This window comes from Pelmatolapia mariae, linkage group LG15 (genome assembly GCF_036321145.2).
Source record: "Pelmatolapia mariae isolate MD_Pm_ZW linkage group LG15, Pm_UMD_F_2, whole genome shotgun sequence".
Taxonomy (NCBI): Eukaryota; Metazoa; Chordata; class Actinopteri; order Cichliformes; family Cichlidae; genus Pelmatolapia; species Pelmatolapia mariae.
Genome location: NC_086240.1, coordinates 39,564,656 through 39,580,560, shown reverse-complemented (window position 1 = coordinate 39,580,560; position 15,905 = coordinate 39,564,656). Strand labels below are relative to the sequence as shown.

Here is a 15,905-nt window from a genome sequence, read left to right as displayed (position 1 = left end):
TAATAATAAAGAAGAATGAAACAAAGAAAAAGGATGCCTCGGTTGGAGGCATCACTTCCTGAAAAATGAGCAAGTCTACTGGATAAAATTCTTTACTTTCTGTCTTTTGGGGGGATTTTTTTTTTTTTTTTTTTGGTCAAGTGACCTATATTTGATAACAGCATAATAAAAGGAGAAATTCTATTTTTGTGTGCCACCCTGATATTTTTAGTGGTCCCCATATGGCCATCCCTATGAAAAAATTCTGGAGGCGCCCCTGTCGGGTTCAAATTTTAGTGTCTGTAAAGATGCGTAAGAACGACGGAAGTTTAAGCTTCCTTCAGAATGGCCCAGGACAAAGAGTACATACATGCTATAAGTTGTGTTATGTGTTAAAACCCTCAGTGTATTGTTTTTATTATTGTTAAATTATTCTTTTTTCTTTTCTATTATTTCACAGTTGTGTGTTTTGCCAGACTTTGTATGTTCAATTTAAAATAAATAATTAATTTAAAAAAATAAATAATACAGTGGCCGTGAGTAAGGTCGCTAAAAATATTACGACCCCTCAACTGCATCCTCGCATGATGACATCATTCTGCGACAAGCTTATGAACGAACTGAGTGAGTGTTCCTCAAAGAAGCTAAGCAAACGTAAATTCTCTTTTTTAGGACTAATTCGCATCTGAAACTCGGAGACGACAGGTAGGAGAAACGCTTAGCTGTATTGTCAGCCTCGCTTTGGCAGCGTGGAAGGTTTATTTATAAAGCAGCGCCTATGTACTCAAAGGAATATGATCAGCTAGCCACCCGTTAGCATCGTGCCGCTGTGGTTTGACGAACACGTCACGCCAAGCTCCTTTCAAATCTCTTGCAGTACATCGTGGTCTTTCTTCTAGAATCTAGAGCGACCCTCAAGTGTAATAGAGGGAAACTTAAAGACATAGTTAACTCTCGAAATCATCTGTCAAATCCGGCCTGTGTTGCATACAGAAAGTAACACGGGTTGACTAAATACAAGCATTTTAGCATCAGCTTCGTCCTTTTGTTGACACATTCTTTCCATTTCGAGTCATGCTCTGTCGGAAGATAAACCAGCTGCTTGTTAACTTCAAAGGAGATAAATTCGTGTCCGACGAGTCAGCTGTAGTCTTAAGTTTTCAGGGTTTCACCAATACAGCATAACCGCCTAATTCAGTACCGATTATAGTAATAGCGTTAGACTGCGAGATTTGCCATAGCAGTTCCAGGAAACCCATTTTTAAGCGTAACGTATACTCTCAAGAGCCAAATAAACCTTAGATGTGTGCTGATTTGTAGTTGTCCTAACTGGTATGCTAGCACGCTAAGCTAGAAATTAGCCAGAGATCTTGAGTCACTGTGTCTGCGGTGACTCCTCAGAAACTTCACTGATTTGAGCAGTTTAAAACACGACAGACAGATCTCCTTTATCAGCCTGCATCAGCTGTTCTTCTGTTTGTGTAATGGTTTTGTGTTCAAAGGTGGTTAACGTTAGCTCTGCTCACACAGTGCTCGAGTTGCTAGAACATTCTCCATGCTAATACAAAAGGGGGTGGCTAAACATACATAGTCGTCATGTGGTGGAAAGAAGGTACATCCATGTCTCTGACGAGCATTAATCACTGTTGGTACAAGGTGTTAATGCATCATTAATAGCATTATCTGGCAGAATACCCAGACAACTAAACTTTACGCCCCCCCCCCCCCCCCCCCCCAAACAGCAATATAGCAGAGGCTGAAACAAAGAAGTTTGTGCAATGACAATAAAGGCATTCTTTCATGCAGAGATCAAATTCAAAATAAGCAGGTATGATCAAAGTACATCAAAGTTAGTACTCAATCCTGGTTGATACCAAAGAAACTAATAAATATAACAAAATGTATGCCTGCATATAAATACATGCTGCATGTCTACATATAGAGAGTGATGTGATTTAACAAAAAAATCAGACACATCTGCGATATCTGACAGCTAATGAGATTAATTACTGACATAATGAGGTGTAAAGGGGGCATTACTGATGCTGAGTATTTCAGAATTAAAGATGGGGTCTGCAGTGTGTGAGATAGAAAGAGTTAGAGAGCTAGCAGAAATTTCATGAGGGGAAAAGGCTGGAAACCTTTTCCTGTGACCCTTTGGCCTGCAGGCAGCACAGTTTTGAAAACAGACTGGTTTTTATAGTGTAAATGCGCCGGCTCGGCAACATTTCTGGTTTGGTCAGTATCGTGTAAGGTGTTTAACATAAATTCCTATAGTCAACTAAAGTTAGCCACACTCGTAAGCTTGAAAACTCTGGCTTTAGGCTCAGAATACATTACTGATATGCCATGTGTTTACCCTCTGATCTCCTCTTAGTGTTGTTAAAAGAAGAGGTTATGTAGTACGTATTCAAACTTTGCTGAAATATGTTGCTCACATCAATTTCAAAGTTGGCACATATTCTTTTTAATGAACAAATGCACTGCACTATTTTCATATAATACTTAAGCGGCATTTAAATGATTTGGATTTCATTGCATGCATTATGTACGTTTACAGGGTTCCGGTTCTTATTGGAAACAAGGTTTTAGTTGCAGGGTGTCTCTCCCTCAGTGAGCACAGAGACGCAGCACCTCTGCCACCATGACAGACAACAAACGCCTCGCTTTCTCCATCATCCAGTTCCTCCATGATCAGCTCCAGTCAGGGACTCTGTCTTCAGATGCTCAGGAGAGTCTCGAAGGTGAGTCCTCAGACAGGAAGAAGAAGAACATGAAGCTGCTCAGTTCATTTCTCTCCTGACTCAGAATGCACACTTAAACTTTCTCGTGGGGAATAAGTATGATGTTCAGAGTTTGTGTGGTTTGCTGCGGTGTGTCGTAGTGTCTTATAACCATGGACCAGGGAGATCATAATGTATGAAATTATTATTATTATATTTGTTTTTATTACAAAAGCTCAAAATTCCTGTGACTCCATTTGACTGTGATCTTAGTCAAAATCATCACTGACTGTTATGCCAGCAGATTTTCTGACTGAGTCAGCTACAGCACTAAAAAAAGTTCAATTTAATATTTCTTTCCACAACATATATAAGTATACAGCACACATAGTCTGGCTTCATATGTCTGAGCCTGGGTTGGAGGAGCAGCAGAGGAAGCAGAAGTAAAAATACTTCAAAATTAAGCAGAGTAACTCATTTTTAGGTATCTGTACTTTACTTGAGTATTGGTTTTTTATGACAACTTTTTACTTTGACTCTCTACATTTTTACACAAATCTGTATTTTTTACTGCTTAAATTTTCAAAATGGGTTTGTTACTTTGGGTTTAAGACGTTAATCTGTGCCTTCAAACATCAGACGGATTTGAGCCAAGTAGCCCAGTTGGGACCAGTAGCACATAAAAGACAGTCCTATTGGTGTATCCATCACCAGGTTGTATCATGTACAAAGAAATGAAAGAGGCATTGTTTATAGAGCTAAGTGGAGCAGAACAATCCAGTGGTGTTCTTGGTGCAGATATCCCTAAGTTGTACAGAAGAGGAGCGAGCATACAGGGAATAACATGTTAAGTGGAAGGTATTTTCAAATGCAGCGTTTCTGTAATTGCTCAACAATCATCAGTAAACACACAAACTGTTCTTGTGCAGTTTGTCATGGATTGTGTTTGCTACCTAAAGGTCCAGCTGCTGTATTTCCCAGGGAGAGAAAAGAGTGAGAGATAACTTGAGTCAGAGATAGAGAAAGATGTAGGAGAAACAGGACAGTAGAGGAGGAAGAGGGGTTATCTTTGAAGGTAAGGACTGCCCACCGACAAATAGACAAACTGATAATTAATTGACAAGCTGGATATAAAGGCTACATGTAATGTCCTGATTTTTTAATCAAATACTATATATTGTGTGAAGCTATGTGTAACATTCCTGCAAAATAGACATGATGCACGAATGCATCGTGTCTATGAATGCATGTTGCATAAAATCCTGCCGTTTAATGCAGGATAAACAAGTTAGTTTGCTGTACTGTAAAACACTGTGTTGGGCTGGTGCACAACAGTTATTTTGTTTATGATCAGTTAGAGCTGGGCGATAGAACGATAACGATATGTATTGCGAAATAACTTTTTCTCGATAGAAAAATTAAACTATTGCGATAGGCCTCATCTCTCTTGTCCTCTTAAAAAAAAAAACCAAAAAAACAACCAATCCAAATTAAGTAGCGCAGAGCCGAACCAATCACAGCCGCAGCGTCACGTCACGTGACTTGTTACGTACAGCACAAGTGCCAAGGCGCACATGTGTATTTGTTTTTGCAGCCGGGCTGCCCAGGTAATGAAGGAAATGAGTTTGCCGACTAGAGAAAAATCAACCGAGAGCGTGAGCGAAGGTTACCGAAGAAAAAAACCGATGATGGTTCCAATGCCGGAGAGATTGTCGAACGGAAGGGCCATAGAAGTTCCGTAGTGTGAAGGTATTTCGGCTATTTCAAGTCTGACAAAAAACAGAGTAGTGCGCACTGTAAATTGTGCCGAAAGCAAGTCTGGAAATACAATAAACCGGTGCATGCTCAATCTCTGACTGAAAGCGCTAATTCGTCATTCGGCTTTTGTCAGACTAAAGTCACTGTTAAAACTGTTTGAAAAGCTAAGCTATACAACAAGGAGAGATTGACAATTTCCTTTTAGTTCTCAGTTTATTTGATATTGACAAAAGTTAGTCAATTTTGTCTGTTCTTCTGTAAAAACGAACTAAGATTTATTTTTAGAATTAATATTTTGTTTCTAAGTGGAATTGACAATTTAGTAGTCTGTTTTGTTTGTTCTATTTTGAAACTTAAACGCTTTAGCGGCTGCCTTTTGTGTAGTTTGCAATATTTGCCTTTATTTATCTGAAACTGAAGTCTCATGTTCCTTAAGTACATCTACCCTGTTAAACTTATTATGGGAAATAAATATTTAAATCAAAACAAGCTGCAGATTATTTCACATTTTACTCGTGAGCAACGGCACGAGTAAAATCTTACAAATATAGTTATTTGGCTTATATTGTGATATATATCGTTATCGCCAGAAATGAAAAAAACATATCGTGATATGAAAAAGTCTTATATCGCCCAGCTCTATGATCAGTATTAAGTTACATAAAGGATGGCTTACAGGCTTACCCATCTGGCAAATTCCACTTTACCTCCTGATTATAATATTATTGTGTCATTACGAGGATTAGCACAGGTTTACTTAGCTTTGGGCAAAAACAGCGGGTAGAAAGGAGCTACTGTTTACTCTAAAGTACATTTCAGAGCCTGTACTTTTTCACTTTTACTTGAGTGAAATTTAATCAGTACTTCACTTTTGTTTCACTTTTTTAACACAAGTCTCTGTACTTCTGCTAAAAAATATCTGTACTTCTGCCCGGCAAAGAGTGCACATTAGATCAGTCTTTGAATAGAAATCTTGACCTTGAACTTGGATTTGTTATTTACATCCCAGCTGCTACCCACTTGGCTAAAACTATTCTTTACTATAGCAGCCAGAGCCTTTAGATACTGGGCTTAACTCCTGTAAAACCAGCGCTTCTTCATCACCTTCTTTCCCCTCTTTTCACTCCCAGCGTCCTTGTATTGCATGTCATTAACTTTTGTAAACTCTCTAAATTTTGTTCTTTGTGTTCTGTTTATAATATACTGTGTCTTATGACATCTGTTGTGTGTGCTGTATGAATAAAACTGAATTGTAATAAATCAACAAGGAGCAAAGAGATGATCCCAGAGACCACTAAACCTGACACCCTTCACCTGCTGAATGCTGTTGCTCTGTGTTGTCCACAAAGATTATTAATAGAATCTGTGACATAGGGCAGGCTGGCAGTTTGCATTGCCATCACTAATTCGCCTTGTAGCCATTGGTTCACTGCAGTAGTATAGAGACCAAATAGCTCGCATAGCACATGTAACACATGCTGTAACACTACATGGATGCTGTTGAATACTTTCTCGAGAATAACAAAACAAATGGTGTCTAGATGAGTAAACCATCACTTCAAAGTATCCTTGAGAGGATAAAGAGTTGGTCCAATACGCTTCAATCAGTATGAACACCTCATTGTTTCTCCTGAATTTGAGGTTCACCTAATGGAACAGTTGGATCATTTTATCTATGTGTCAACCAGGAAAAACCCACAACACTCGAAGAGCTCAAGACAAACATCATCTGCATATAAGTCCAGTCACAAAATAGCTTTTTAACTAACTCTGTTGACCTCAGTTAATCCACTTTTCCCCTCAGAGGATGGAAAAGGACCTCAGCCTCTGCCAGATGCTCCAAGAGAGTACCTCACTGTGGGCCAGATATACTAAATTGGGCAAGATGGCATGTGAGCGCAATTTCCAAATAGCGCTCATAGGTGTGTTTATTTTTACAGGTGATTTACAAAAGTTGTGCTTTCTTTTTAAACCCTGTCAGTCAGTTCATTATCAAGTGCAAAAAATAAGACATGCAAATTTTAGTAAATCAGTTTGTGTGCTTGACTTAAATACTCTCCTCCCTGAACTTCCAGAAATAGATGTGCAACAGGGTCAGTCACAACAAACCTCAGTTCCCAGCCCTTATACCCAATCTTGTCATTGTGCTCTCTTAGTAAATATCGACAATACTTTTACACCAGAACCAAGTTTGCACTTGTGCAGTTTGTTAGTAAACCTGACCATACGCGCTCCCAGACTGTTTGTTATCCTCCCCCAACACCTGATCCAACTCCCCAACAGGTGAGAAGACCTCAGGACACGCAGGAATGTTTCTGATTCCACATCTTGGAGTAGTTGAAAGATCACGACAGATTGAATCGTTCTTCCTTTTGTGTGGCTTTTTTATTTAATTTTTTAGAACCAGCTTGTTGTTGACATGATCTTATTGTTTTTCAGTTGCTGTTCAGTGTTTGGAGACGGCGTTTGAGGTTTCCACCGATGACCAGAGTCTCGCGGTCCCCATGACGTTACCGGAGATCTTTACCTCCGCTACAGCAAAGGTAAACACAGAAAACCCTTGCAACTTTCCAAACTGTTTCAGTTTTGTATAGAGATTGACAGACCACGTGACTTTCGCGCATTGCATTGTAGGTACGAGTGGCAACAAAATCAAAACACTGCATCAAGCGCTAGCATTTCCAGCATCGGTAATCATTAATTCTGCGGTTTTAATCCCTACTTGCATTTTATTTGCCCCAAAAACAGTTATGTACAAAACGACGGAGAACACGGCAGGTCCGTACAAAGACAGACTTGACGAAAAGGCAAAAAAATAGTACGAGGAAAAAATCAAAGGAGTGAAAGGGTCAGACCCATACGGGCACACAGAGTGGAGTAAGGACGTTAGCGTGCTGCCCAACTTTCATCACGCACATATTTATTATTATATGGTCCTAAGTGAGAGTGCATACACTCACAAAATGTTTAGTAACTTCAGATCCCTGCAACAAGCCCAGGTCCAGTTTACTTTGGTGATTTGGACTATTCCATTTCACAGCTGTTGTTACATTTTTTCCTTTACCTCCTGTACAGGACAACGCAATCTATTTGTCCTTTCAGGTTGTAGTGTTACACAACATTTTTGGATCTAATAGAAAAAATGAGTTTCGTCATTCATTCAATTATTGTCTTTATTTATAACTGGCATTATTGTTTCATTATATTATAGAATCTTACAGGAAAGACGCTTCGGTGAAAAACAAATCAACAATGCAACAAAAAAAACCAACATTGCAAAACAACATAGTGGAAAACATTTATTCATCACTTGATTGCTTCAATACAACACTTGGGCACATATATGCGGGACGTTTCGTGGCTGTTTTGATATCGCTCTCTCTCTTAACCGATCAAATCTGGCTGTGGTAGCAGCTTTAAACTCGGTATGACCCAGGTTGATAGAGGGTGCCCAGTCTGGATCGCATTCCTGCATTTTGTAGGCTGGTTTTCCTACAAAACACAACAAACATTAGCCCGCAAAGCCACAGCGAACAAAGCAGCAACGAATTCAATTCAAATTAAGACTTATTTGTAACCTACATCAACAATTATGTTATGATAAAATACGTAATAACTACAACAGAAGACTTACCTTTGTGGGAATGCTTGGAGCAGACTAACATGTGAGCTGGAGTGTTCTGGAACGTTATATTTGATCTTCGAATGGCTGCAATCCAGGCCATCCGTCGGCTCTTTGTTACTTCGGAAACACGGCTTGAACAATTTCTCTTCCGCAACTGAATCCGATAAAAACCGATCACTTTACCCGTCGGCTTCCCGTGGCTATTGCAGTTAATAATACAACAGCTTCTTGCCATTTTTTGTGTTTCTTTTTATCGCTGTGTGACTGTTTTCATGTGAAAGCCTGCGTGCGCTAGTACCGCTTGCCACTCGTACCTACAATTCTTTGCGGTTTTACCCCGGAAATGACGTCACATTTTCAATCTCTATTGCAGAGATGACAAGTCTGCACATTTTGGCCTTTGCATCAATTTCCTGCAGCTAGTCTGAGTTAATTTCACTGTTCTTCCAAAGCCAGAGCTGAAACGAAATGCATAATAAATATCAGTATTATTTGCTGTGGCTTGCAAAAGGCAAAGCAAGCCATTACTTGTGAAGATCCAAATGCCATTCTTTAAACGTTTAAAATGGAGCACTCGCCTTAGTGCAGGTTGCAGCAAATTTTAATTTTACATGAGCATTTTTTTTAAGTGTTTCTCTGTGATCTTGCACACCTGAAGAGTCCGTCTGTCTGTTTTTAATAGTTGTTTTACAGGAAGTCTCATTTAACCCAGTGTTTGTTTGTTTGACAGTATTCAGCTCAGTCGCAGGTCAACAACAACTCCACCCCAAACTCCCCAACAGAGGAACAGAAAGCCGAGGCTGAAAGACTCAAAAGTGACGGTGAGTCCAGGTGGCTGGTGTGAACACGTTATCTAGAGCAGCTAGTTTGTCTTTCTGTTCATTTGTAGGGTTAAGCTGGTTACAAGGAAGAGATGATGCAAATTAACCTGCAGCTCCTTGAATCAGGTTTTTGGAAAGCTGTAGGAAGTTGCCTGGGTCCAAACTCTGCTTCAGGTCCCAAAGTCAAACGAACACTGCGGCATCACTGAGAGTTACAAACTGTCTAAATTCTTTCATCTTTAATAAAATGATCAGCGTTGCTGCTTTACCAGGTGTAGCAATTAAGTTTAACATCCAGGCATCCATGAAAACAGAACTGATTACATTTAACAGAGTTAGAAGTTAGCAGGAAGTTAGCTCGCTAGCTTCCACCTAAACATGATATAGCATGTTCTGACTGAGAGATTTCTGACAAAATTCAAACGTACTGCTCTGCTATCACTTCCAACATAAATGAAGACAGAAAACTAAACAGCAGTGACGTTTGTAGGGTTACTGAAGTTGGGCTAGCTGGTATATAATGATGTGCTACGTGATCGCTAGCAACACAGCTTTGTTAGCATAAACACAGTGAAGCTGGAGGATGAACGCTAACACTTTTCCACTCGATAAAAGTTAACGTGAGGGTTCCTGATGGTTAGAGACAAATGCAATCGCATGGCAGGATGCTGTAAACGGACCAAACTTCAGTCAGGAGAACAACTGAGATAATCCATCCACAATACCAGGTTAGTCATTAATATACTGCTGCATGGGCTGGGCTGGAGTTACAGCGTAAGGGTTTAAAAACTGAGCTGTAAAATGAACAGCGGCAGTAAAAACCGAGAGAGGCTGACAGTGATCACTGACTGTTTTTAGGGGCTTGTTGAGATTAAATAGAACAAGGTACAAACCATTAAAACATGTTAAAAACACAACAGCCTTAATAAACACAGAGTAGTTTGGGCCCGGAAGCAGGATTCATCACGTCATCACTTAAAGACCGGATTAAAATGAAGTTGGGAGATTCCAGCAGCCAAAACAATAAATACAATTAAAATAAAAAAATAAGCTTATAGTAGAGTAGCTCAATAAAATAAAGGGTAATGTGACAAAAACTTTACTTAATAAGGTAAAAAAAAAATCATAAAAAGTGTCTGTAAAAAATAAATAAAGTCAAATAAATAGCTTCAAAAAAAGTTAAATACAGAAAGGTAAAGATAACATTTAAAAGTAAATATAAAAGTCTATGTAAATGTTTCACATGATAATATAGCATTGGTATCTCTACACAGCAAAATACTAAGAAAGATCAGTGAAGCCAAATGAATGGAATAAATATTGTGTAATAATAATTAATGCTAATGATAGCAAGGTCAGCAAATGAGAGATGACATTAGAGTGACTTTGCTGTATAAAGTTTATTGCACAGTGCTCAGGTGAGTGAGGTGTTTTTGTTCTTTTCTGTTTTCTCTACTGGAGGCAACGACCAGATGAAGGTGGAGAACTTTGCAGCTGCTGTTGAGTTTTACTCGAAGGCAATCGCCATCAACCCTCAGAATGCCGTCTACTACTGCAACAGGTTGGTCAGCATTTCCTCAGCGTCACTAAATATTTGTTGTTCATTTTGTTTTAAAAACAGTAAAATTGTATTTGATGAAGAACGAGAAACAAAAGAACAAACACTTTTCATGTGTTTTCACTTGTTTTGTCATTTTAGATATTTTTACATACTTTGTTACATAAAACCTTTAAGTTTGGTCCTTTAAAAAAAAACAAATTCTTCACATCTTGTCACATGACAACATATTTAGAAACGATTTTTTCTGTGCTGTTTATGTACGTTTTATGCAAATTCTTTGTTGCAGTTGTTTTGCTGTGTTCAGATTGTTGACGTTCACGTGAAGCAGTTAGTATTTGTGTTTTTTCTGTGCAGAGCTGCAGCTTACAGTAAGCTGGGGAACTACGCCGGAGCCGTGCAGGACTGTGAACGAGCCATCAGCATCGACCCCAACTATAGCAAAGCTTATGGGCGGATGGGGTATGACAGCATCTTCTCCTTGTCTTTCATTGTTGCCGTGAAGTGATTTCACATTGACATCAAAAGCTACAAACATCTCACATGTAGAAAAAATGTCCTGTGTTTGTCAGAGAGGAAACTGCAGGAATGCATTTCTTTATTCTTAGGCAGCAGAGAGGAGCTTTCCTTTTACACCAAGGACTCGTCTCACAGCGCCACCTGCTGGTGTGGACTGGAGCTAATAGCAAATCTTGTTTTTTGCTATCAGCCTACCTCTCTGACACGTCTTCCCAATGTGATGTTTGTGTAAAGTTTGGTCAGAGGGTTCCTTTGTAAGTGCGCATGCGCCGTTAGCGTGCTGCCTGCTGTAACCTATAATTTCCTTCGGGACTAATAAAGTATTTCTGATTCTGATCTGCAACCTGGACACTGTTGCATCAGACGACTGTAGTTTTCTCCATTACATATACACATTTATTTTTAACAGACGAATTAGCAACACAGACTCATCAGAGGATTATTGTCTGTATGTCCTTTAAAATCAGACAGACTGGGGATAAAATAACGTAAATGAAACCAGGTTCTTCGAACAAATGGATTCCACATAAAGATCCAATTTAAAAATTTCTAGTTTTTCCTATAACTTTTATTTTCTTAATAAGTGACTTGGAGCATCAGAAAAGAAAGCTCTACACAGTGTTTGGCTCCTAGGACCTCCTTCAGATCTTAGGATTTATCTGTTGAATAGTAAAATAAAATATAAAAATTGTGTCTTCTTAAGATGATGAGTATTTATACTCTGCCTTTGTAAAAGTATTTTAGGAGCAAGTAAAGTTTGCAGTTTTCATAAATGAGGCTCTGTGCTGAAGCTGAATATCTTTGGATTTTGTGAAGCTGGTCAAATAAACAAATCTTGTTTTACGATATTTATGAAGTATTCAAGTTTTTCACTGTTTTGTCTTTGGAAGAAAACTGTCAGTTATTAAACACAAGTGGCAGATTTACTGAAAATGAAGGTTAGTGCTGGCTGCAGCCGTAAAACCAAAGTCAGCCAGCACAAAGTTATTTCCACAAAGTTTTTACATTATTGATTTATTTATTTTTTTAATCAGTTATACAGGACTTTACAGTTGTTTAAGTAGACAAACATACAGCATTAGAGCATGAAAAACTGGAAGCTCCTTGCGTTCTGTTTTCAGCTGTTTCCGGTCCTGACTTGTCGTCTTGTGTTTCAGTTTGGCTCTGGCCAGCCTCAACAAACACACAGAAGCAGTCAGTTACTATAAGAAAGCTTTGGAGCTCGACCCAGATAATGACACCTACAAAACCAATCTGAAGATCGCAGAGGAGAAGATGGACACGTCCAGTCCGGTGAGAAGAGGCAGGATGAGGGATCAAATTTCCGACTTCCCGACAGCACTGTGTTTACGTGAATCTGTCTCTGTTCTCTCAGACTGCAGGGCTGGGCGGAGTCGATCTAGCTGGTTTGCTGAGTAACCCCGGGTTCATGAACATGGTGAGATCTGAGTGTTTGGCCTGTAACATTTCTAAGCGGTCACAGAGTTTTGGCAGCCATCAGAACCAGTTGCACTCGTCAGAGCTCACAGCTAATTTACTTGTTTCGGTTTCCTTTAAATCACCTTTTCTGTTGCATCGAACCATCGTACAAATGGGAAATGAAAAGTTAGCCCAGTAGAAAACTGCTAGTCAATACCCATAGTCACATGAATGTGCACTGTGCACGCTGAGCATGGTTAGTTTTAGGCATTACTTTGGTTGGTGCAAACAAAATTTAAGTCCTTTGTAAATTTTGACTATAATGAGGTCCGACTAAGTGTTTAGAAAAGCCTTAGCAAAGACGCTGATGAGACCACATTCTAAGAGTTTGCCTCTAATATACGAAAGCACAAAGTCAGAAATTATTTTGATAATAAGCAAGCAAGTGAAGGTTAGCCAGCAACATGCTGCATTGGGTACGACATTATCAGTGTGGCTTACTTTAGCCGAAAGAAAGCCAGTTTTGGGCAGTGAAGCCAAGCTCAGTTCATGGAAGCCACACAAACTCCAGCCTGAGCTGTCTTTGTTTGTCTTTCTGCTAACACAAAATCGAATCCTGTTTCATGTAGCAATATAGTTCTTTGAGTGAATGAGGTCTCCTGATTTTGGCAAAATACGTTATCGGCTAACTTTCCTAATTGACAGTAAACATGTCGGTGCAGTGTAGGTGGCTAACCTTATCTTGCTTGCTCCTGTAAATGCTAGAAAAAAATCTGTTTTCGATAGCATTCACATGCTATTGCTATTTGATTAGCTTGCAAAAGTACTTGATTGATTTCATCATCATTTTCAATAGTAAATCACGCAACTGCACAAAGCAAATCTGTATGATGGCCAAATTTGCGTCACTCGGTCCTCGTCAGAACCTAACGACCTTTCAGATGCAGAAACTATAACATGCCTATTAGTCCATACAGCACATATAGTGGTGGTGTGTGTCATGTCAGTTTTGGTAGGTAAAACTCACTTGGATACTAATTTCTAAAAGATACATGCACACAGCAATATAATGAGTTCTGTTGACTCAACAGCCATGCATATCATTAGTATAGTAATGTTTTTTATTTTCTCTAAATTACAAGACACTCCTTTAAATAAGTGTAGAATTTCAGAAATGACCAGAAAAAAACACACACACACAGTTGAACAGTGATAAAATTGCAGCTTACATAGACAGTGAGAACTCTGAGAATTTATCAGCATTGCTCATTATTTTTAATTTAGGTATTTACAGTTTTTCTTTCTGCTCAGTAAATTTTTCCATCCTACTCTTGTCTCTTTGCAGGCCTCGTCTCTGATGAACAACCCTCAGGTTCAGCAGCTGTACGTCTGTCTCACTTCATCTGAAATCCATTCTTCCTCTGTGGTTTGTCAGAGTTAACTTCCTGTCCTATCTTCCAGGATGTCCGGGATGATGTCTGGAGCGTATGGTGGACTGGGAGGTGGGGGCGCTGGAGGGGGAGGAGGTGCAGCCCCAGGAGGCGGGGCTGCACCAGGAGCCCCTAGTGCCGCAGCACCTGGAGATTTATCAAGACTGATCCAGGCGTACGTACCTGAGCACAGGGACTGCATTTTAAAGCTGGTGGTGTCAATGAATAACAGATGATTTTGCCTTTCTGTTTGCTTCTGCAGAGGGCAGCAATTCGCTCAGCAGATGCAGCAGCAGAACCCTGAACTCATCGAACAGCTGAGGAGTCAAATGCGCAATCAGACACCCAGCTCTGGGAATGAGGAGCAGCCGTGACCCTCGCACAGAGTAAATACACACTGATTCTGTTTAACAGACCACAGGTCTTACTGATGTTCTTCATCCACAGTGTATGAGATGAGCTTCATCCGGATGGTGTCACAACCAGTCATGCATGATTGCATAGTTCATGCAACGTAGAAAAGCTCAGACAGTGCAGTTATTTAATTACACAGTCTGTGTGATGTAAGATTTATTTTCCTTTCTTTGCGTTTTTGGCAACTATCATAAAAATGGAACCGCAGCAACAAAGACATCGAAGTTCAATGTATCCACTATTGTTCCTGATAATAACTTCTATTCGCTGAACTCCTGGGCATATTTACAATCTTAAAGTTTGTTCTTAGCACAAACTTAGAACAGTAGCTTAAATTTAGCTTGTGTCTGTCCACATGAAACTGAACCATAATCCTTGTCATTATTTCCTGTAAATGGTTTTTTATCATGTCAGTGATCACTGTCATCAGCAGATTAACAATAAAATACAGAGTAAATTTGCTGGAGAGGTGACGGCCTCCTGTGAGGCCCCAGCGTTGGTCACAATGTCCAGGCAAATCTAGCAGTGCCTTCACCTCAAACTTAGAATGAAGTTTTGAATATCTGCCTGTAACAGCAAACATACTGAGGAGGAGGAGGACACTGAAAGCTGGAACTGATAAAGTCATATGCAAGGAAATGCACTATAACACACTGATCTATGAGATAAAAGGGATTCTACATGTTTTTCACCTTCAGCTGTAAAAACATTCAGTTAAAATCTATATCTCTGCCCCGATAGCCTCTGTTTAACGTGAATCCTCATAGACACACAAAGACTAATAATTGAAAATACAGCGCGACCATATTGATCGTGTAAGACTTTTACACTCAAGTAAAAAAAATGTGTTGTTCAAGACATGAGAAAGATGTTCATAATGTCATCCTGTAATGTGGAGCTGTGACTTAATTGATTCTCCTTTTGGCAGGGTTTATATTTTTGTTTCTTTGTTTGTTTCAGGTGGGACAGGTTTATGGAGGAGGAGCACGCACTGTCTGACCTTTTTTTTTCTTTCTGATCTGGATCATAATAACTCGGAGGACTCGAAGGAAGTTCTGTTTTTCCATCTCTGATTAATTCCTGCATGAGAGAGAGAGAGCGCAAGCGAGTCCTCCCTCGTCATTCAGGAGGCACATCACCGAAAACTCCACCCACTTCCTGCGGCTGTGTGGTTTTTAGATCAAACGCAGAATAATCAGAGAAGTTCTTATAGGATATTGGACACCAGATGTTAAACAACTGTAGAAACCTGGAAAGTCTTATCCTCTAAAAACTACACAGTGTACCTTTAAATGCATTTTGTTGTTTTTGATGGGTGTGTCAGAGTATGAGTGTGTGTATGTGTGTGAGGATGAGTGTCAGGGTTAATTTAGTGTAAATGAACTAATAACTCCTCGGTCACATGAAGCTCTGAGGAGGCACCAGGGAGGCTGTTTGAACACAGTTTAAATAAAAAGACCATCTCAACATTTTACTCTTCTCATCCAAAGTGTGGTTATCTATTTACAACCAGCAAAACCAGCAGCTCCTCTTCTTCAGTGAAGTCTCTTCTTATAGCTGCTCCGGGTTGTAGTGTTGATTTAGTTAAAAAAAAAAAATCACAAAAAGACAAATCAAGAGCCAGGATCAGAAAAAAACAATACCTGGTTCCAAAAGTAG

The 15,905-nt window shown here is 39.5% G+C and overlaps 1 protein-coding gene across 2 annotated transcripts; it reads left to right on the top strand.

Moving 5' to 3' along the window:
• The first annotated feature begins 546 nt into the window (after nucleotides 1-546).
• On the top strand, nucleotides 547-15,720 carry sgta (small glutamine rich tetratricopeptide repeat co-chaperone alpha). 2 transcript variants are annotated; one of them, XM_063494995.1, is made up of 12 exons: nucleotides 547-603; nucleotides 2,540-2,723; nucleotides 6,900-7,003; nucleotides 8,816-8,906; nucleotides 10,368-10,467; nucleotides 10,822-10,926; nucleotides 12,141-12,276; nucleotides 12,359-12,421; nucleotides 13,748-13,785; nucleotides 13,864-14,007; nucleotides 14,095-14,218; nucleotides 15,207-15,720. In XM_063494995.1, the coding sequence occupies exons 2-11, from the start codon at nucleotides 2,624-2,626 to the stop codon at nucleotides 14,204-14,206; spliced, it is 993 nt and encodes a 330-aa protein (XP_063351065.1). In that variant the 5' UTR covers nucleotides 547-603; nucleotides 2,540-2,623; the 3' UTR covers nucleotides 14,207-14,218; nucleotides 15,207-15,720. The 2 variants fall into 2 exon arrangements, with proteins under 2 accessions (XP_063351065.1, XP_063351064.1); XM_063494994.1 differs by having other exon boundaries at nucleotides 576-684.
• The last annotated feature ends 185 nt before the right edge of the window (nucleotides 15,721-15,905 follow it).

Excerpts from the sequence above, each read along its gene's own strand:
- sgta (XM_063494995.1), top strand. The coding sequence starts at position 2,624 with ATGACAGACAACAAACGCCTCGCTTTCTCCATCATCCAGTTCCTCCAT. Across the intron at positions 7,004-8,815 it reads TTACCTCCGCTACAGCAAAG|TATTCAGCTCAGTCGCAGGT; the intron begins GTAAACACAGAA and ends TTTGTTTGACAG. Across the intron at positions 10,927-12,140 it reads AAAGCTTATGGGCGGATGGG|TTTGGCTCTGGCCAGCCTCA; the intron begins GTATGACAGCAT and ends CTTGTGTTTCAG.